The 21,014-nt window shown below is 49.8% G+C and overlaps 2 protein-coding genes across 5 annotated transcripts in view; both read right to left on the bottom strand.

Moving 5' to 3' along the window:
• PIK3CD (phosphatidylinositol-4,5-bisphosphate 3-kinase catalytic subunit delta) overlaps positions 1 to 20,521 on the bottom strand; it is a 45,780-nt gene extending 25,259 nt beyond the window's left edge. The window contains exon 1 of one of the 3 annotated variants that reach the window (XM_015296888.3): positions 20,474 to 20,521. The gene's annotated coding sequence lies outside the window, so the exon portion shown is untranslated. Of the gene's footprint in view, positions 1 to 1,349; positions 1,629 to 2,300; positions 2,356 to 20,473 lie in introns of those variants that run through there. The other 2 variants (NM_001012696.2, XM_025142519.3) reach the window with 2 other exon arrangements.
• On the bottom strand, positions 3,209 to 20,466 carry LOC112530140 (forkhead box protein D1). Of its 2 annotated transcripts, none has more exons than XM_046903272.1 (2): positions 17,221 to 20,466; positions 3,209 to 3,227 (listed from the first exon to the last, which is right to left on the bottom strand). In XM_046903272.1, the coding sequence occupies exon 1, from the start codon at positions 19,975 to 19,977 to the stop codon at positions 19,213 to 19,215; it is 765 nt and encodes a 254-aa protein (XP_046759228.1). In that variant the 5' UTR covers positions 19,978 to 20,466; the 3' UTR covers positions 3,209 to 3,227; positions 17,221 to 19,212. The 2 variants fall into 2 exon arrangements, with proteins under 2 accessions (XP_046759228.1, XP_024998339.2); XM_025142571.3 differs by lacking the exon at positions 3,209 to 3,227 and adding an exon at positions 3,267 to 3,697.
• Positions 20,522 to 21,014: the final 493 nt, after the last annotated feature.

Raw genomic sequence — 21,014 nt, 5'->3', positions numbered from 1 at the left:
CATTGCTGCCTTACTTGCAAACATCACCCGCTTTGGAGCAAGCATTCATGGAACAGATTTGACACAAGGACTCCTATGCTCCCACATATCAAAAGCGTTCCCTTTACAATTTCCATTTAGTACACTCTGAAATACACATCAGCATCCCAGCTGAGCCATCGCTGCCCTCTCTCAGTTCCTGGGACAGTGCTGCACCTTCAACACAGACGTGAGTTGCAGCACAGCTCTGCCCCTGCTTCCTCCAACACAGACACAGCTGAGACTTGGACCACAAACAGCAGGAAAAAAACCAGCAGCCCCTGAGAAAGTGGAGAGAAGCATGCAAGCATTACCACCACCTGAAGTGAATGCTTTTCTATGCCCAGGGTTCATTTCCTCAAACCATACTTTAGACTGTTATGACCTTTATTGGCTTTACCATAATAAGGCTTCTATCTCTGCCAAACATAAAAATCAAAGAAAGATTTTTTGCCCGTGATCAGTTTTTGCTTTACAGATCAATGCTGCCCCGCAATTCCACGCACTGACTCACGATCTCAGTGGTACTTTGCTGTTCCTCTGGTTCCACGGTGGCACTGTTTCTACGATGTCTTCTATTGGAGATTTCTAAGCCCCTGATTAATCACCTCTGCTCATTACTTTGCTTACACAAACATTAGGCTGAATCAGATCTACGATGGAATCTGTTCAGGATAACCGGGCAAGGGATGAAATCACGCACCCCAACGTTTCAGGCCTCTGAAACACTACAGAGCATCCCCTTCCAACCAGAGACCAAACAAACCACCATTTACAGAGCACAGTCAGCACCTCCAGCGTACAGAGATGTCAGCAGAGAACAATGACCTTTCCATAGCGCACAGCTACTCTATCTACACGGAACACACAGGCAGCAGGCCTTGAGCAACCGCTAGATCCAAAGAATCTCTTGGCTTGTGCCCTTCCCTTCCTGAAAGAAACACACCCACATTTTGAGCATTTACATTGCTCAGTGCCTGCCTTACACATACACGTGCCCACCAAATGGGCTCGCAAAGAAAAGGAATGGGAAGCAGAATTAAACTAATGCAATCCAAACTGGAGCTAACCTTGTTTGTGAGCAGGACCGATGATGAAAGGGGTTGTCAGCAAGGAGAGAGATAGGAAAGCAGAATGTAGACACGGTGATAACAACAGGCTGCAGTTCTGGGGGGCTCCCAGCTGCAGGGCAACTCAGCAAAGAGCATCAGAGCAATTTACATCACTCGGGCTCAGCAGGACCTCCAACCCAACCGCAAGAATAGCCAGAGGGGGGGGAGAGAGCAGCTCTGGTAAAGCAGCTCAAGAGAAACAGAAACGTAAAGCCATACCTCGTCTGGAAGGAAAGCGGCACTGCTAGAGAGAGGCAGAGAGTATGGAAAGCACCTGAGGGGAGGGCTCCAGAGCCGTGCCCTGCTGGAAACTCTAAGCAGCCTTTAAGGCAAGTCAGAGTCAAGCAGCTATGTTTTCGGTTGTTGTCTGAGGAAGCATCTAGTGGAAAACAGCGCATTTAGCGGTTAAAGCAAGAGCTCAAAACCCGACAGCTTGCAAAGTTCCATTCCCAACCCCGACAGTCGTTTGATGCGTGACTTTGAACAACCGACTCCTCTGCGTTTCGGTTCTCTCACGTGCACAGGCGGACCGTGCAAAGGATGCCGCCGAGCGGCGGGCTGTGCTGCAGGGCTGCCACCGCCAGCACGGGCACAGTCCGGGAGATGGAGGAAGCTGCGATAACGAGAGCTGCTTGCTGAAATTAGCCTTCTAGCAGCTGACAACACCAGACACCCAGACGCATCTTGCCTACACAAACAAGCCGTACGTTGCTACTGAACCTTGACCACCACACATCCAACCCCGCACTGCTGGGCTCCCGCCCGAGGTACGGACGGCACTGCGGTGCCAAGGGAGCGGGGAGCCGGTGGGGGGGCACGGCGCCTCGCCAGGGCACGGCACGGCACCGCCACCCCGCGACACGGCACGCACCGTGGGCACCGACGGACCGGACCCTCAAGGCTGCAGGACGAGGCCGGGCCCGGCAGCACCGCCACCCGCGCGCGCTGAGGTGACGGCTGCGAGAGCTCACCCCGCACAGCCCGAACCCGCGGCCCGGAAACACCGCATCCTCGTAAAGCAGAACCGGTTTTCCTCGGGATCTGCTACGGGATGCCGGGGAACGCGCGCAGCGCTGAGCGGGGCTTTATTCCCCGGGAGAACGCGGCCAGACGGAGCCAGACAGCTGAGGTGCCCCCCGCGCGCCGCCCCCGACCCCCCGCCCCGCTCACCTGCTCCGCACGCCCCGCGCCCGCCGGGCTCCCGGCCCAGCCCGGCCCCGCAGCCGGCGGGCGGCCCCGCCCCGCGCTCAGGCACCGTCTGCAAAGCGCCGCCCGCGCCGCTCCGTCGGGCGCCGTCAGCAAACGGCGCGCGCGCAGCTCGCGTGCCCGAGAGGCGCGACGGAGACGCGATGCCCGCAGCGGCGGCCGCCCGTCCCGCTGGCCCGGAGTCGCCGCTGTCGCCCGCACGGCGCGGCAGGGACGCAGCGCTGCAGCACGAAGGGTTTAAGCACGTCGGGACGCTGCACGCGTGCCGCCCGAGGCCTCAGCCGTGGCCCCTTACGCTTTCAGCGGCAGTTCGGTACCGAAAGGGCATCTGCCCATCCGAGAGATGTCTTCTCGTGCTGCGCCCGGCGTGCTGCGGGGCAGAGAGCAGTGCTATGAGCCCGGAGCTGCGCTCGGACGGCTTCAGCCCCACGCATGGAAACAAACACTTTTACAAGCCCCAAAATGACCGTTTCCCCTAAAGTTTGCATGGCTGCAGGCGCACCATTAAGGTATAAGCTCAGGTTTTTTCCATGTTATGGTCCAAGGAAAGCTCATTATTCTCACGGTCTGACTCATTTGGTCCCCTGAACGCTACTGGTTGGCAATGCGGGATGGCTCAGTACAAACTGTGACTGCCGAAACGTTCGTTCCTCAGCTCCGTTTGAATCCACCATGTCTTAACGTGACCTTTCAAAGCTCAGAAACTGCCTATTTTAATTGTTACCCCCGCCATGTGCTGCAGATATTTTTAACAGGCTGTTTACTGGAATTCTGCTTTCTGTTCCGCTATTTTTTGTCTTCCCTTTCAGCAGCTTTTCTGCTCAGCAGCTCCCAGGCCCACACGCGGCACAGCGCTGCAGGACATCTGCCTGCAAGGCATTGGACAGCACACTGCAGGGAGGGGGAAAGGGAACTGAAAGTCAGAAAGCAGTTGCAATGCAGCAGGGTAAGGGTGGGAGACGTCCAGGAAGGGGAGGCGGGTTGCTGCTTTCCCTCTGGGTTATTGAGAGAAAAGTGCTATGGGGTTTGAAGGAATAAACAGTCAGAGGTGCCCACGTGGCACTGCCAGTCCATCCAACACGAGGCGTGCACTAGTGTTAAACCAGCACACCATGCCCTTAGTTGCCAGTCTTTCATAGCGCCTCCTTTTGGCGTTTATCCGCACATCACTTTGAGGGTGGTTTCTGTCTTCTCTGCTCCGGGTGCACCATACTTGCATGGTCTGCCCAGCATCCCTTTGCACAGCGGATGTGGTTGGAAACACCAAGCGTCAGGCTCCTAGACATCTCCCTTCCTAATCCTGCTCTACAGCAATTTGGTGCACAAGAACATTGCTGCTGGCTGTAGCGGCTGGCTGGCTTCTAGAGGGGAAGGGAACAGAGGGAGAAGGAGGATGACAACAAGCAAATAACATCACCATGGCACCTTGTGTTTACAGCACTGTCTGGCAAGAGTGCTTGCAGCTGCCCGTGGGCACCTGGAGAGAAGAGCACTGTGCCAGCCTGCAGCTCCTGAACCACCTGGATATTGGCAAGTTTAGTAACTAACAGCACACGTAGCTATTGACTGCTTCTACAGGCAGAGAAGCGATAAAGGCTAGGATTTTCAGCCTCTTAACCTCCACTTACTCAAAATAAATAAATGAGAAAGAAAGAAAAAAGCCACATTTAATTGCACCACAAAGCAAACAGGAAGCCAGAGCAGTTTTAGGAGAGTTGAAACTATTTGCTCCATGTGGTTAACACTACCAAACAGGCGGGCAACCGCGTTTTTGCATCAGCTATGCAGTTGGTCTGCAAATATGGCAGGTAACTCGCTCTTATTTAAAAGTCAAAAGCAGTTTTCTTGGCCACAAGATGTGAAATACGAGCACAGCCACAAGAAGCACACGGCAGCGATCCCCGCCGGCTGCGGGAGGCGAGCAGCAGCCTCACCAATACGAGCAGAGAGAAGCCCATGGTCACACCAAGGGCACACGCTGAGGATCACCGTTTCGTTTTGCTTCTCCCACGAAGCTCGGTGACAGCTCAGTGCTGTGCTGCTGCAGGCTTCTCGTTCCCTGGGGGGTTGTTCTTGGAACCCACATATATCAGGCCCTGGGCTCTCTTGAAGCTAGCAGCATGCACACTGGGGGGAAGGGAGGAGAGCTGAAGGCTTTACTAATTATAATGAACTTCATAAACACTGTAATACCTCTGTATCTTACAGACATAGGCTCAAGCAGGCCAGACCTCCCTTGCTTTAAAATCAGTGCCAGCGCTCTCAGGAAAGCGTTGGCTACTCCAAACCAACTGCAGATCCAACACTCAACTTTGGTTGGTCAAATTCAGATGTGAATCCACCACTTTAACATCAAGCTCTATATGATTCACACAGCAATCCCCCCTGTGGTCCGACATTGCAGGTAGCGTGCACAGCCTGCTCATCAGCATTATGGAGCAAACCATAGCAGGAAAGCAGGCTCCCAACTAGCACTGGAAGCACAGCAGCACCAGCTCCGACAAAGTGCCATTTGATGGCAATACAGCACTACTAACAATGCCTGCTTTTCATTATTAATGCACTCAGAATACGTACAGTTGTTTGTACTGCTTAACAGGGTTTTAGGTGGAATGGTACCATAACCTCTGCACACCCAGCTTTTCCTCCTCTGTCCTTGACATGAAAAAACTGAGATGCAGAAATGAATTGCCCAAAAGTTACATAGGAAATTAGTGGAAAAAAATCAGATGAGATCTCTAGTGTCCTTACCAAAGGACTTGTTCTATTAGGATAACGTAAATTTAGTTGTAATTTTTATTCCCCCCCCTCCAGATTGGAGAAGAAAAGTGGATGAAATGGTTACTGAAGCTAACAGTTTGGTACAGAGCAATTCAGGCAGGCTGAGAGGTGATGTGCACCGGAACCCCTGATGGGTGGGAATTCAGGGGGATGATGTTTGGAAAGGAGAGCACCTGGAAGATTTCCCCGAGGAAGAGCAGTGATTAGGAAACAGAGTCACCACAAGGACCATGGAGCGGTAACCCCTCACGTTGGGCTCCGGAGAGAACAGAAACCAGCAAAAGGCTGTGTTGAATAAAACTGAGAGGAGAAATTCACCAGCACACCTTCTTAAAATGAGGACTAAAACCACCACCACCTCTCTCAAGGTCATTATCACAGGTTCCACGCTCCCACAGCTCAAGTCCCACCAAAACAGCACATCCTCAGCTAGGCACAAGGCAGTGAACACAAGAAGGGATCACAAACACATTCTCCTTTTTCTATCAAGTATGGGCTGGAGAGCCCCACTTACAGAGCTGAAGGGCTTGCTGAACACCCAGCTCCTTGCACCACGAATGCCACATCCTGACCCATGCATCCTAAACCAACCCTGGAACAGCTGCTGGTTTTCTCCCAACCCTCACCTTCTCTCAAGGAACCCTCTCAGCGCAGGGATATCTCTTTCAAGAAAAATACAGCAGTCATTTCATAGTTCGGGCTTTGGGTCAGCTGACCGCATGGTGGTTTTAATATGAATTGTTTTTCTTTCAAAAACAAGGCCATAGTTTGCTTGTTATTGACACGAGAGCTATTTTGGAGCAGAAAACCACAACAAAGCCTCTGCACGTTTTTCTCTTCATTTGATGGACTTCAAACAAACAACCCATGAAGGAAGACCTTCCCAAGAGCCGTACAGAAGCTGATGGTGAATTATTGAGGGTAGGACCCAAGGAATTGAGCAGCCTGTTTGTTCAAGCAGTGTCAAAGCCTGGGCCTGCCTGAGTGACGGGGAGGGAATGGCAACACACTCAGCTCACCACTGCAGCCCTCAGCAGGTATGGGCCGCCATCCTCGTCCAGATGGAAACAACATTTTGTTTGTGTGACTGTGCATTTCAATGGAGGGCATCACGGACTTGGGAACAATGCACTCTTCCCTATATGCAGAGGAAATAACTGACCCAAACCTGAGTTAGTTGCAGCAAGCAGCTAAACTTCCTATCTCGATCGTCAGAAAAAGTCCAGGGCTTCTCAAGGAGGAAAATACCTGGAGGCACTCTCCTTAGGAGGTTATCAAAGTGAACCAGGAGGCCATGCTTGATACCTCCTTGGTTCTAACTTTGAAATTCTAATGAAGAAACACCTTCAATGTGTGCTGAAGCATTGCATGGAGGAAAAAGTAAGTTCACGTAACTGGTGGTGGTGCAAGAAGCACAACATCCCAAAGAACACAAGGGAAGGTATTAGTCAAATGCTAGACTAGGGGAGATGCTGCTGACCCAGTTCTGTGAGCCGCCGGGGACATGGTTTGTGTTACAGACTGCAGAGATGCATGAAAATAGTTCGGGGAAAGAATAAAACAACACAACACAAAATCACCACCACCGAAGAAATCACCCCAGAATTACTCACGCTGCTTCTAAACCCCAGGACTTACTGCTTTCAAGCGCAGGGCCTGGCATCAGGTGCCCACATCCTAACTTCTACTGGCACCGGTGCTGTGGTCTTGAATAAGTTGTTTCACCTGTTCCTCTGTATGCAGAATACAGATAAAAACTTCCGCCTCTCACGGGGCATTTTGCAAAGCTTTGTTGTTGTAAAAGTCATCTGAGGTCTTCAACTGGTGGTGCTACAGAGGTTCAGAGCATCTGTGTCAACACAAGCTATTTATTTCTTTACCGCTTTGAAATAGAATTGCATCCGCACACACGTTTCTCCCCTCCACGAGGAATGCCTCCCAGAAATTCACTGCTGCTGAAAATACAGGAACAAAACAGGCCCAGCAGAAACACAACGCATCTCCTTTCTCACCATCAGCTCTTCACGAGGGATAAACAACTTTCCTCTTTTTGTTTTGCAACTCGTTTTCTCAGGAGCGTTTCTTTTAGCAGAAAATAAGCCATCTATAAAACCACAAATTTCCATTATGAGCTGTAACTGCCTGCTGAACTAAACCACACTATTTCATCTTGAGATTACTGCTGGGGGATTCTGGATCCTCTGCTGTCAGAAGAAAGGCAGCACCCGTTCTCCCTATGCTCAGAAGTCCAGTTTAAGTTCACACGAGTGCCGGGTGTCCAAAAAGATACGAAATTGGACCTCAGTGATCAACTCAGAATGTTAAAAATAAGCCCTTCACCTTCCCAGTTTTGGGATCCTGGGGGTCCTTAATGACTGTTTCCAGTCAGACCGGATCTCACAGGCCCTGCGTGGGCGGCTGTCTGCACATTGAAGACAGATGCAGGTGCCTGCACCCAATATTTTGCACAAGCTCATGGGTTTGCTATGTTTGGGTGGTTTTTGTTTGTTTAGTTTTATTTGATGTGTGGGGCGTATATGCAAAATTAAGCAGTATTCAGAACCCAAATACGCTCTCTCTCCACAATAAACAGAATATCTGTATCACATTACAAAACGAGGCAGATGCCAGTGACAAACGCTGCAAGAATTTTAACAGCCACCTGAAAAATCACTTAAGAGTCAGAACAGAGTGGCAAAGGCCGGTGCGTGAGTCACCAGCAGCAGCAGCGAGAGAAGGAATGTCCAGGGAGAATTTTATTCTCTCTTTTTCCTCCCAAGGCGACAGCTTGGCTTTGGCTGAAAGAACATTCGTATTTTTTTTTTTTAACCATGAGCAGAGTAAAATTTCCATTTGTGAAAAGGGGAATTTCCACCTGAGGCAAACTAACGAAGCATCATTTACATGGCTGGAGGTAAAGCTACAACTTTCGCCCTGGGAAAAGCACCGAAGGAAAAACAATCTCTTTTGGTTGCAGGAAGGTGCAACATTTTTCTGTCCTCCAGTTCTGGTCCAAAAATAGATAATGTTTGTTTTTATTAAGTCTTAAACATACTTACAAAGAGAAGAAGATGTGTTTCACAGAAGCCAACATTCCAGCCAGCCTAAACAGAACTGGGACTGGGAAACCGTACCGGACAGCCATTAACTACATTAAGCACTTACACTCTATGCTACAAGGGCGAGTGGCTCTCAAAATAAAATCAAGGGCTTCACTGTTTATTCTGACAGGGATTTGAGGCAGGCTGAGGTCCCCTCACATCGGTAGGCTGCACTTCTGCAGCTCAGTTTGCTGCCTCATAGGACTCGTGCACGCCTCACCCTGCCCTTTTCCATGACATGGCCATGCTGCAGCCTTGGTTTCACTCTCAGGAAGGAGAAGGAACAGTGACGCTGAGCACCGGATCAGTTAAGAGATCAGCATTTGTGATGCACAAATTATAATATCTGATACCCTACCGGACTGTTTTGTATGATACTCTTAGATCTTCTACCCAGCGATGCAGAGACTGATACCATGAGCTTGGGCCAGTGAAAAAAAACAGTCACGGTAATGTTTTCATAGCATTACAACTGAATTTTATACTTTACTGCCAGGGTCCCCTCAGCACATGGTTGGCAGCTCCCCCCATTCACCCCTACCCAGATCCACGAGACAGCAGTTAGCAGCACACTGCTGTGCTGGGTGGAAAGGTGCTGCCCGAGAGCATGCATGTGGCACTTTGCATGCACAAAGGGATGAACAGCATGCAAAACAGCACAGCAAGACACACAAAGTGAGTTTTAGATAAGCGTTGCATCTGCATTATTGACAAAAAACCCAACTCACTCCCACTCTTATACCACATCCTTTTGGGTTGTCTGGAATTTTTTAATCATCAATAGTTGCAGAGTTTGCTTCCTTTCCTCTAGGACTTGATTGATTACAGTGAAAGGAAACAAAAAAGGCAAATTCTTCCACAAAAACTGTGCGTCATGGGGTTTTGCAGGCTGCATGTTGCATGTACATCACTTCTTTCTGAGCATAGGTTGTGCATGGCCTCATCCCAAGTGCTGCCTTTCAAAGCCAAAACACCTCACTCTGGGAACTCAACTTCCTTCAACACCCAAAACATCATTTCCTTCAGGTTTCAGGAGCTGCAAAGATGTCAGGGTCTAATTTGAGGTAAATTAAGAAGAAATTAATTGAAAATTACGAGGAGAAGAAAGGCTCACATTTCACCAGTACTTCGGTTGAATCTAGCAAGTAATCTACTCCTAAAGAGACAACAAAACCTTCCATACTGGTCAGTGACATTGATTATCAATTGATTAAATCAATTGAATGATGGTAGTTTCCACAAGCAGACAGTCCTAATTCCTTACTAAAGAGGGTTTGCAGTCTACCTTCGTATTCTTACTTTGTATAGTTCTGAGAAACCAAGCACTTAAGCAACTTCTCCATTTCCACAGATGAAATGCAACATAGCACAAATTACCCCAGCCTATACACCTTCACATACCCAACGACTCCATTATTTGGTTGGAAAATTGTAAAGATATCAGGCTGAATTTGATACAGTTTTCACTTTCACATGGTCCTCGATGGCCAGCTTCTGTGTTAGCATGACAAGGACACAGCAACTCACACCCCCTACACCCATCTTTTTTCAACAGGAAAGATAAAGTGTTGCTCTTATCTAGGCTGCCTGGAAGTTCCTCTTCTAACCCATCTCTGTGCTACCACCAAGACCATAACGTCCAGCTTTGCCCCGACACCAAGAGGAACAGATCATCAGATGGACGATGCAGAGCAGCACCTGCAGCCCGTGGTGCCAGTGGGGCTCCGTGAGATGATACTGTTGCGTTGAATTTCCTATTTTATTTCCTGGTTACTTGCAACAGGAAAAAACTCAACCTCTCATTTCCTTCCTCCTGCCCACTTGCTGGGTGATGTTTTGAGCAGCCGCGATAAATTGACTACAGTCAGGAGCCAGATTTTCAATTTGCTATTTGTTCTAAAGGCCACAGGTAGAAAGACTCAGACAAATCCCCCCTGATAAACTGAGGGCATGCGAGGGGTAAGAGGACAATGACAGGAATGTGCAGTGAGCAGAGTTCCCAAGCAGCAAGAGGCACAATGCTTGGCTGCCCACAAGGAGATGGATGGCTCCACCAAGACCATTAGCAACTGGGGCAAGGTGAGGCTTTCAAAATCAGACTTGGAAATTTAATGGTTAAAAAAAAAAAAAAAGGATTAATTTGTTCAGCCTCTTCCCTACCAACCTTGCAGGTACATACAGGTACATACCACATGCAGCACTGAATTACTGCTATAGCGTGTTGCTGCACACTGCTTTGCGTGACTCTAAGAATGAAATGGAGTTTCAATTGAAGACACTGTCCATGTGGAAACCACTTGAAAACGTGGACCAAACACATTCATTTGCTAGAGTACCACACTAGAGGATGTAGTTTGTTTCCAATGCCCTGACAATGAAACCCTATTTCTAGGAAGTAGAGTTTTGTAAGAATTAGCAGGAACAGAGCTCCAGAAAAGAGAACTATTCCATTTATATTAGTGTCAGCAGAGATTAGCTTCTCTCTGCCATCTCAGACTGTTGTATTCTCTGCCAAAGAGCGGCTCTCATGTGGAACAGCAGGGAGCTCTGCTTGCTTTGCTCTCAAGAGCCAGAGATGCCAGGACTTGAGATGTTTCTCTGGGAAGCATTGGCTTCCACACTGCCCAACAAGCTCAACAGTACTGAACTGCCTGTAGTACAAAGCCTGCCTCCTACAGTTCAGATGCCTGTGACTTGCAATACTGCAAATTGCACCAGCAGCTGCTGAGCTATGCAGGCTGCAGAAGAGAGGGCAGAAAGCAACCACAACAAAAGGCACTGTTGGCCCTGTGTTATCTACCTGCTAGAAGCATGGCTCACCAGCCAGATGCCCAGCAGGTCACCAAGCCCCAAGGAACCCCTGGTGGTAGCATTTCCCACCTGCCCCTGCCATGACCACCTACCACTCACTGCTTACTGGCCAGGTTCCTTTGGGACATTCTGGATGGCCAAGGTGCTGACTCAATTCCCTAAAGAAAAGCTTGCAAAGCAAACAGGCCTTTAAAGACATTTCCTCCCCAACCCCAAAAGCCCCCAACAAAAACATACCTAGCTGCTACACACGTGATTCCTTCTGTGGCAAAAGCAAAATAAATTCACAAGCCCTGTGGCACTAAAAATACCTCCTTCCTCCTCCTCGGACTTCTCCTTTTACAGAAGCATTTCTCTTTCTGGGCCATTTCCCAGCCTGTCACCTGGTACCAGCTCTCACACTGGAGCTGTCCTAATACTGAACTTCTGATGATGCCGTGTGGGCTTTTACTGTTGTGTCATTAAAACCTTTCACCAGAGCACCCACTTACAGACCGCTCCATGCTGGCAGCACCAGGAGAAGACACAGAGGATGAGTTGCCCAGCTACACTCCCTGCTTACTGCCTTGGGATCACTCTTTGAGAAAATTAAAACCAGTCAAATTGATTCTCATGTCATAGAAAAATAGAGGAAGGGGACAAAAAGGGGGGGAAAAAAAGCACAGCAGATCTGATTGTGAACATGTTTTTCTTTGCTGTGAATAAGGAGTCAGCAGCTCTGATTGCATGTGTCCAAATTCCCCCAAAGTTTCCCTGAAACTTTCCACTACAGAGAGGTAGCAGAGCTCTAGTAAAGACTGCCATTACTTTTCTGCTGATACTTGTTTATTTACTTCGGTGAAGATACATCTGTTAGATCTTATCATGGGTGACTGAATCACCCTCTGCTGCATATGTGCAGTCGACTCTCCCTGAAGGAAGGGAGCACATCAGTAGTTCTCCAGGTTACAAGGGCTCAGAAGTCACCTGGCTGTAATGGGGCTTCACCCTACAATGCCCTTCCACTCTTTTTGGTTGGTCACCCCAACTCAAAAGCAATGTCCTGCTGGGAGAGTTGGGAATAGCCAACTGATGGGCTGTTTCCTTTAAAGCTGCAGTTTTTATGCTACCTGCAAGCATTGCACACTTTCACAAATAATAATAGTCTGCTTAGGTAAGGTAGAAAAGAGATTGTGGAGAGGCAGGTAGAAGGCCATTCAGATGCAGCTTTCCAGGAGGACAAGAGAGCATCTGCTAAATCCTAGACAGATGTGCCTGGAAGACAAGTAGCAAGAAACAAATCGAGGCATACAGTGACTCTAGGAACTGATCTGGAAGATATGAATGAGCATCACCATGAAATCAGCAGTGACAAAGTCACATTCAGCACACAGTAGAGTCACTGCTAAATCTTATTAACTGCATTCTTGTGTCACCATAGACAGCCCAGCCCACAAAGCAGAGACCACAGCATTACAGTGCAAAAATCATTCATATGTTGCTACTGCCACTGGGGGAGCTGTAAAAAGGAGAAGGTTTCCATTAGGATTTAATTACTTGCTCCTGTCAGTGGGTAACCAGGACCAAGCAGCAGTCTGTCCAGTTCACTTACAGTTCTGGTGACAGACCAGTTACCAAAAAACAAAACCAGGCAACCCCTATGCTGCTTAGCAAACAATTGCACGAGCTGTTCCTGCCTCTCCTGATACCACTGGTCAGATCAGGCACCACCAGTAGCATCAGCTGAGAACAAGCAATGAAAAGCGCTTTATCTGCAAGAGTCTGATGACAGCAAAGAGAGGACAACTCAAAGGCAATGTCCCCTCTGTCCTTGCCCTGTTCTAATCCACATGCAAAGCTCATACATTAATTTTCTACATCTCTCCCCAGTGGCTGATTAAAGGGGCATCTTATCCAGTTCCCCTTCCTTTTCTATCTCCAACCCAGTGCTATCTTTCCATGCTTTGGCAGCTGCTTCTCTCCTCCTCCCTGCCCATTTGCCTGCTGTTGTCTCACTAATTATTTTTTACAAGGCTCAATAATTGATGCAATCTTTCCCATTTTTCATCTTCTTCCTGCAGCACTGTCTGGCAAATGAGGAACTCCACGAGCAGCTGTGCTCTGCCGGCTGCCCATCTGCCTCTTGCAGAGAGGAGCCATTGCCAGAAGTAGCCTTTGCGACTTAATCCTCCATTTACCTTTCTCTGGACTCTACAGTCAAGAAGAGGTGCTTTTCAAGTCACTTAACAACATGTTAGCAAACCAGCAAATGAGTAAAAGTAGCGTCTGGGAAACACTGGAGTCACACTGGAACAAGCTTATCTGCAGCCATCAAGTTCTGCTCCTCGAGATCTTTTTGCTTCAAAAGAATTTATCTTTTGACTCACTGCCAGACAAAGCAGCAACACTGATTTCATAAGAAAATTAATCTCTCGTTCTGCACCATACTGACCTACAGCACAGGCCTGCCTTTCCCTGAAGCACACGGGGCTGAGCAAGAGCACAGATCAGATACCAAAGTGAATGTGGTATTAGTAGATAGACCTATATGGTAGAACAGCTCCCTCAACCTGCAGGTTATTCATCTAATAGCAGTGAGTTTTGGATTTAACCAAAGCGAGCAGAGTGTTACAGATGAAAGATCTGTGAGAAATGGGAATAAACTGTTTGAAAACAGTGTTGGTAACAAAAGCCTGTTTGGGTTGATTCAAGCAGGACACCCCTTAGTGCAGCTCCTTCATCCAAGTGATGTCCTAGAGATTTCTTTCTTCACATTTTGCCTTCGATGATGACTCAACTTGCCATTTCCCCCTCTCACAATAAAGAGAAAGGAAACAGAGGAATTACACTGACAGCAAAGCTCCCAGTGCTTCTTGGTATTCTGAGAGTGCTGCCAGGCACCTGGAAACCAGAAGTCAGAGTTTTCAGTAATATCTGCAAAGCGTCAGCAATTGCTGCCCGGCTCACAGTTTGGGAGCCACTTCTCTGAGATCACTGCTGTCCAGCCTCTGTACCAGTTGCTAACTGCCCAAGGCCACGGTAAGGAAAGGCAACACAAAAACACTCCCCTTTGGCCAAGATGGTTGCTCATTTTACACAAACGCTGCAAGAATCAGAAGCAGTGATTTGTTTTTCAGCCCTATCCTGACACGGACTACGTCTCACTTACCACAGCTGCATGCCTAAGCTTAGGGCAAATTCTAATTTTGTCCATTCAAGAGCAACTCGGGAAGACGAGTGCCAAACGGGAAAGTGAAAGGGTAGTTCTGCTGGAATCCAACACACATTTGAGGAGCACGTGCACACCGCAGCATCACCTCTCAGAGCCACTTCTCTGATGCACAATAGCAGGATCTCACCCAGAGAAACACAGAGACGTGCTACACCTCTTCCAGAGCCAGCACTGATCCTTCTCAGGCGTTGCCAGAGGCTTCTTCCAGCCTTCTAACCTCCACCCCCGGCCTCCCTTGCAGCTTGTTGTTTGAAAGAGCAGTGGTGTGAAAAAACAGGAAGCCATGCAGAGAAGAGAAAGAATACAGATAGAGGCATGAAACTGCAGCAGCAACAGCTCCCCCGGCACGCACCCCACCTCCTCTTCCCTTCCCACCCCCTTACCACAGGCCACGTTTTTTGTGAGAAACACTGTACTTTTGCTCTTGACGGGAAACTGGTTACGGAGTTGCATGGCCAGAGAGCCACTGCAGGAGGGGAAATCCAGCAGCGTGAAGGAAGTGTTTCTCACTTGACTCTGCAGGTCTGGGGGGAAGGAGATGGGAGCGTGGCTGATATCAAGACAGGCAGAATAAACCCACAGGTTGTGGAGGATCAGAGACTCCCATTAAGACTGCAGCACTTTGCTGTCAGCACAAGTCTTGGCACTTGCTGTCTGCTTCCACATGGCAGGAGAGGCAGGACTGCATGCAGTGTGCTATTGCACAGGAACAGCGGGTCAGTTTGTTAGTGGCTCCCTGCATTCACAGCTCACCCAGTCTGCCTGCTGTTGGCAACTTCTGCCAATAAAAGAGGAACCTGTTGGAGTCCTCATTGCTCGCACCCTTATTTCTGGCTGAGAGGTTAAAAGGGTGGAGATGAGAAAACACCAGCTAGAGGCAAAAATACTGTAGCATGGGAGAGAAATGCCAAGCAAACCCCTGACAAGCAAGTAAATGCTGTTGCTTCCACATCATACAGAGTATTTTCAACTTTTATGTCAATCAATTTAGTGGATAAAAGGAAAAGAAGCAATGTCACAAGAATCCTGCTGCTGCAAAGATGGGAAAGTAAACAAATATAGCCAAGAACCATCTCGAACAGCATTCCTGAAGACTAATGCTCAAGATTTCAGTAAACGTGCATGTTTATCCCACCTGCAATCTGAACCATTGCAGGTAACAGTTCACAATATGAAGCCACGAAACAACCCAACAATCCCATACTGAATGACAGCTCAGGGTCAGAGATGGGCCTCAACATATTGAGATACTGGCACAGCATCTCTCCGCCCTGTACTTAGCTTGGATACTGACCATTAAGTCTCCTTCACCTGCACTAATTTGGCGCAGCGCATGGACGAACTGCCCTTCTTTTCCACTGCTGGTGACACATAGAACTGTTATTTCAATTGCTCAAAATCAATAAGGGAAAGAAGCGAAGACAGATGTGAGACGATATAATGGAAAGGAATGTATCAGCCTGATACCCACTGGTGGGAAAGGGGAATGTAGTATTTTCATAGCCATTTTCAAAGACTTCGTATTGCTTGCAAAGGGATATGCTATGCTGTGGTTTATTTGTAAAACCAATAAGAATGTTGAAGAAACTTGAAGAAAAATAAGCAGAGGTCAAGTTTTCTAAACACAGTCACAAACTCAAGAGAAAGGGGCTCACCAATAAGAGCCTTCCCCGCGAGTGGGATGCAAAACACAGGAGAGGCCCCAGTACTTCAGAGCTGCTAGAAAAGCCATGCAAACCATGAACAATCTCTCTGATTTAAATGCAGTCAGCGTTGCAGTTTTCTATTCCAACCACAGAAGCAAGAAGGCTGTGCACGAGCGCCTGAACAAGACCCAGGGAGATTCCCAGCACCTCGTTTGGTTGCTGGCACCAACTCTTCCTGTGCTCTTAGGCTGTTTGTTCTGAATTTTCAAATAACTAATGAGAAGAGGAGCTCCTACAAAGAGTGATTCAGAGCAGGGACTTCATCTAAATGATCTGAATCATCCCTTGGAAGAGACCATCCCTGCTTACAGTTGAAGGATCTCTAGAGAAGGGAGCCTGCTAGAACAGATGATTCACTCTGTGGCAATCACACCAACACATCCCTGCAATAGATCTGTTTGCCAACGGAACTGTACTTCCTTTATTCGTGGTTACCTTAAGGAGGGACAAAACAGGAGCAATAGGGAGTGTGAAAAGGGGAAAGCACAAAGCCCCTACCAGTGCAGTCTGCAATCCAAATAATTGGCCCACAGATGCCTTTCCCATTGTGTGTCCCTACTGTTCTAACGAGGAATGCAGTACATTCTGCCTGCATCTATTTGAACACATCCATAAGGGCCATCACTTTAAGAAAGATGAACCAAGCCCAAGATAAGAGGGAATACTGCTGGGAACAACCACTACAGCTGAACATCCATTCCTATCTCCCTTTCACACTCCTCCTACACATCCTCCCTGCTTCATTTTCTAGAAGGGAAGGAGATGCAGTCATCATCACTAAAGACCGTTGCAGCCTCACTATCAGCAGTCCCTAGCCTCGGTGTGCTGGTACAAACGCACCATCTAGTGGCAAACACAAACGGAAAAGCTGTGGAACCAATAAAGCTTAAACAGAACTCTTAGCTGAGCCCCAGACCTCGGCAGCAGGCACGAGGGCAGCAGATCACTCAGAACACACTATCCTGACTCAGAACGCCATTCACTACAGCAGATGTGTGACTCCATTTCTCACACTGGATTTGAGAGAGCTGTTGAGCACCCCATGAGTGGGCAAAGAGCCTCCAAAAACAACCAATACTGAGCCTATACAATCCACTTCATGCACTTACTACCTCACGTTTCAAGAGGAATGATGGGGAAAGAGGAAGCTATACACAAGGGAACTTAAATTCAGTCTTATCCACGTGTTTGGTGGGTACACACAGGAGATGGCACCCACAGCAGGGAAGGCAGAGAGCAGCCCCTGATGGAGAAGAGAAATCACCATCACTTACCTAATCCATGCCCTGCCAGGTAACCACCAGACCACGTAGAGCTGTGCTCCAAAAGCAATCCCAAATCCAAAAGGCAGGAGCAGATCTCCCTGCAGGGGAACAGAAAGCACAAAACCCAGGAACTCCTCCACCCAACACCTCCCCCTCACCCATAGAAGCTTCTGGGCCTCGTTAGTGTGGATGGGCTGCAGCTGCCAGGGCCTGAACGGAGCTGCTGACACCTGCCCTTACAGCAGGTGAGCTGGGGAAAACAGGCACAGCCCCTTCAGAAATGCAATCAGCTCTTGTTCTCCTTTCTTGTGTGTGCAGACACTCCCCACAGGGCAGGCTGCTCAGGAGGTCCCTCTTGGCAGTCCCAGCTCCACAACCTCTGTGCACAATCCTATGACAGAGGTGGCTCAGCCTGTGGCCCACAGGTGCCTGAAAGCAAGGAGTAGAAAAAGCCCTCAGGAGAACATAGGGGAGCCCTGGCAAGGAGGGGAAAGGGGTGCTCTTCTTTTCCCCCAGCATGTAAACCAGTGATGTGACATCATGCTAACTGGCAAAGAAACAACTCAGCTGGAAAAACAAGGTGAGAAGCACACACACACAAACACCAACTTTCAGAACTCTTCTTATTTTCCTAATTGTTGTGCACAGTGGGATTAATGACTGTCCAGGGGTCAAACTTCACACCCCAAACACAGCAGTGGTAGTTTCACAAACGTGCATTATTCATATATGATCTAAAGCACAGCAGGGACCGAAAAACTTCTCCAGAACAAAACTCTGGAGGTCTTTGTTGTCCTTACACACAGACTTACTGCCAGCTTCAACATGCAACAGTTCTTTCATCGCTGTGTCCCACTGTGGGTGCTGTGTTGGTTTTATAGCGTGGGGGCACCGGGGGTGCCTGCAGGGAGACAGAGAGCAACATGGAGAATAACAGAACTGCAAGGTCTTTAATGTGCATCCTGTAGGACCAGCCTCAAAGCTGTCACCTGGCTGAACCTTACAGCATTTCCATGTTTTATTGACATTGCATTGTTAGAATTCAAAGGCAACGTCCAGAATCATTTAAGTAGAAGAAAATGCAAAATACAAACTACAGATCTGGGTTTAAGCCCCAACTTCTCTAGGGATGAACAAAAAAAATCAGTTCAGGTACTTTCTGAAGCCATGAACTCCTACAAGGAGTATTGAAGAGCTCACAAAGCGTCACGTATGACAAAGTGCTGCTCTGCACAAACTGTATTTGAACTTTCCCTTAACAAACCGAAATACAACCCTTACTGGAAGCATACTTGGACCGTGAGCCTTACTTTGAGGGGGAAGCACAGAAACAACTCCGAAATTAAAAGGACAAAACGCCCCCATAAAATAGAAAGAAGGAAAACGTTAAGAACAAATGTGTGCAAACATCTCTAAGGAGCAGCAAAAAAGCAACCCTGGCTGTACACAAAACCTCACATAGCTCTGCTTTAAATACAAAGCAATCAGATTCCTGGCGTCACTTCAAAGATCTTTGTGGGTTGGTTATTTTTTTCTCTACCAAACTGAAAAATACACATATCATTTATATAGATAAATATATAAGCTTGAAATGAAAGCTCAAGACTGAGTTAATGAGTTTAAGGACACTTGCAAAAATACTGTGCCAAGTACTTCACTTGGAAGTTTCACTTCCCCAAGGACTGGCATCCCTTGACCTTCTGTATACTTCCAGCTTCAAGAAGACAACACACAGGTGAGCTTGCCCAAGCTCTGCAGCCCCCTTTAGGGTGGTCTTAAGGTTCAAACACCAATAAATCTGAACTGACAAATCGCTGCAGAGGAGGTATTTCACAGACAGCTCTGTGAAACACAGCAGCACATCTCAGCCACTGCAACGCAACGGGGATCTGCTCAACCAACAAGAATCTTCCAGACCAATCTTCCTTCGCACACTTCCAACGGATGGGCCATCTACAAGTCGCATCCCCAGGAAAGTGGGCAGGACGGAACCTGGAAGCCTCAGGGCAGCACCGGGGCCCTGCTGGAGGCCAGAGGGCGGCGGGAGCCCGGCTCGGGCGGGCACTGGGCGGCCGCGGCGACGCTGGGCAGCGGCCAGGCGGGCTGCAGTGGGGGCGAAGCCGAGCTGCCGGCGGGCAGCGCTCGGGGCGGCCCCGGGCTCCAGGCGGGCAGCGCTTGCAGGGACTCTGGGCAGCAGGGCGCGCTCCAGGCGGGCGGCGCTTGTTGGCAGCCCGGGAAGTAGGACGGGCTCCAAGTGAGCAGCGCTTGTTGGGCCCCCGGGCAGCAGGGCGTGCTCCAGGAGGGCAGCGCTTGCTGGCACCCCGGGCAGCAGGGCGGGCTCCAGGAGGGCAACACGGAGCAGCGGCAGCCGCGGGGCAGCGCGGGGCGGGCACCGCACGGGCAGCCGGGGAGCGGCGGCGGGGGGAGATTGGAGCGGCGGCGGCGGCGGCAGTAATCGCCCCCCGGGAACGCGTGCTGGAAGGCGGGGTCCAGAGCCCATTCGCCGCCGCGGTGCGGGGCGCCGGAGCGGCGGGGCAGGCGGAGGAAGCAGGGGTTGAGGCTGAGGTTGTGGCGGATGCTGTTCTGCCAGCCCTTAGAGCCGCGGCGGTAATAGGGAAAGCGGCCCGCGACGTAGCTGTAGATTCCGCTGAGCGGCAGGCGCTGCTCGGGGCTGGCCCGGATGGCCATGGCGATGAGAGCCGCGTAGGTGTAAGGCGGCTTCTGCAGGGCCGGGCTGCCCGAGGGGAGCTGCGCCTCGTCCCCCATCGCCCCGCTGCGCTCCGGTTCTGCCCCGCCGTGCCCCAGGCTGCTCCCCCGAGCCCTCTCCCCTCCCTCCCCGCCCCATCCCCGGTGCGGTTGGGGTCGCGGGCGGGTCAGGACGGCGCGTTCCCTCGGCAAACCCGAGCACGGCAGCGGGCGAAGGCGGCGGGCAGCCCGGGGGGCACGGGGTCACAGCGGGGGAACGCGGCGCGGGGATGGGACTGCCACCTGCGGGAGAGCGGAGCCCTCGAGCCGCACGCCGGTATTGGTGGATTCAGACCCATGCGGTGTCTGTTCGCCCCCTCAGCAGCTGAGAGGAGCCCCGCGGGGAACGGCCGTGCAGCGCTGCCGCCACCGCGTCGGCCCCCAATTCACCCCACGCGTCCAAATGTGTCTGTAAAGAACTTCAGTGGGATGGCAGTTCCCTGCCTTAGCCAGCAGGTACCGGTTAATGCGCCCTCCTTTCTTTGATCACGGTTAATACATGGATAAACAAACTCACGGCTCACTAGTCTGGGTGGCATCAATTCCTCTTCTCCAAGAGTCGTAGCACAGAGCTGAGGGAGAGAAGGAAAATGCTCAGTCTGTCGTTCTCAGCTTACACCCATACAAACATTCCTCTTGGGTTTCCCACTGCCGTGCACATGTTTGGAGGGCTGGAGCAGGACAAAGCACCTGCGTTCAGAACCCCTTTATTCCACCCTCTGCCTACCCAAATACTGACAATCCCATGTGGTTTTGTGTGAGGTGACACCGGGCCACCCCACAGCCAGCAGTAAAGATCAGGGCTCCAAGGAAACAGGAACATAAAAGGCAGTCCCTATCCTATGTGGGCTCGAGACAGCAATGCCTTACAGAGGTGCAGCAGCACCTGCGAAGTTACAGCAGGAGATGACTTTGCTTTAGCTGAAGGAAAGCTTTCAACGTGTAACACTTCTCACTTCAGATCTCATCAGAGCAAAGAGATGAAAGCTAATCTGAGCACAGACACACACACATGAGCCCCAATAGCATCTCCTCCTCCCCCAGAACATTCAGCTCCC

The sequence above is a fragment of the Gallus gallus genome, chromosome 21 (assembly GCF_016699485.2).
Source record: "Gallus gallus isolate bGalGal1 chromosome 21, bGalGal1.mat.broiler.GRCg7b, whole genome shotgun sequence".
NCBI lineage: Eukaryota > Metazoa > Chordata > Aves > Galliformes > Phasianidae > Gallus > Gallus gallus.
The sequence above is the reverse complement of the archived record's forward strand: the minus strand, read 5'-3'. Positions and strand labels throughout refer to the sequence as shown.

Coding starts and splice junctions, on each gene's coding strand:
- LOC112530140 (XM_046903272.1), bottom strand. CDS start 19,977: ATGGGGGACGAGGCGCAGCTCCCCTCGGGCAGCCCGGCCCTGCAGAAG.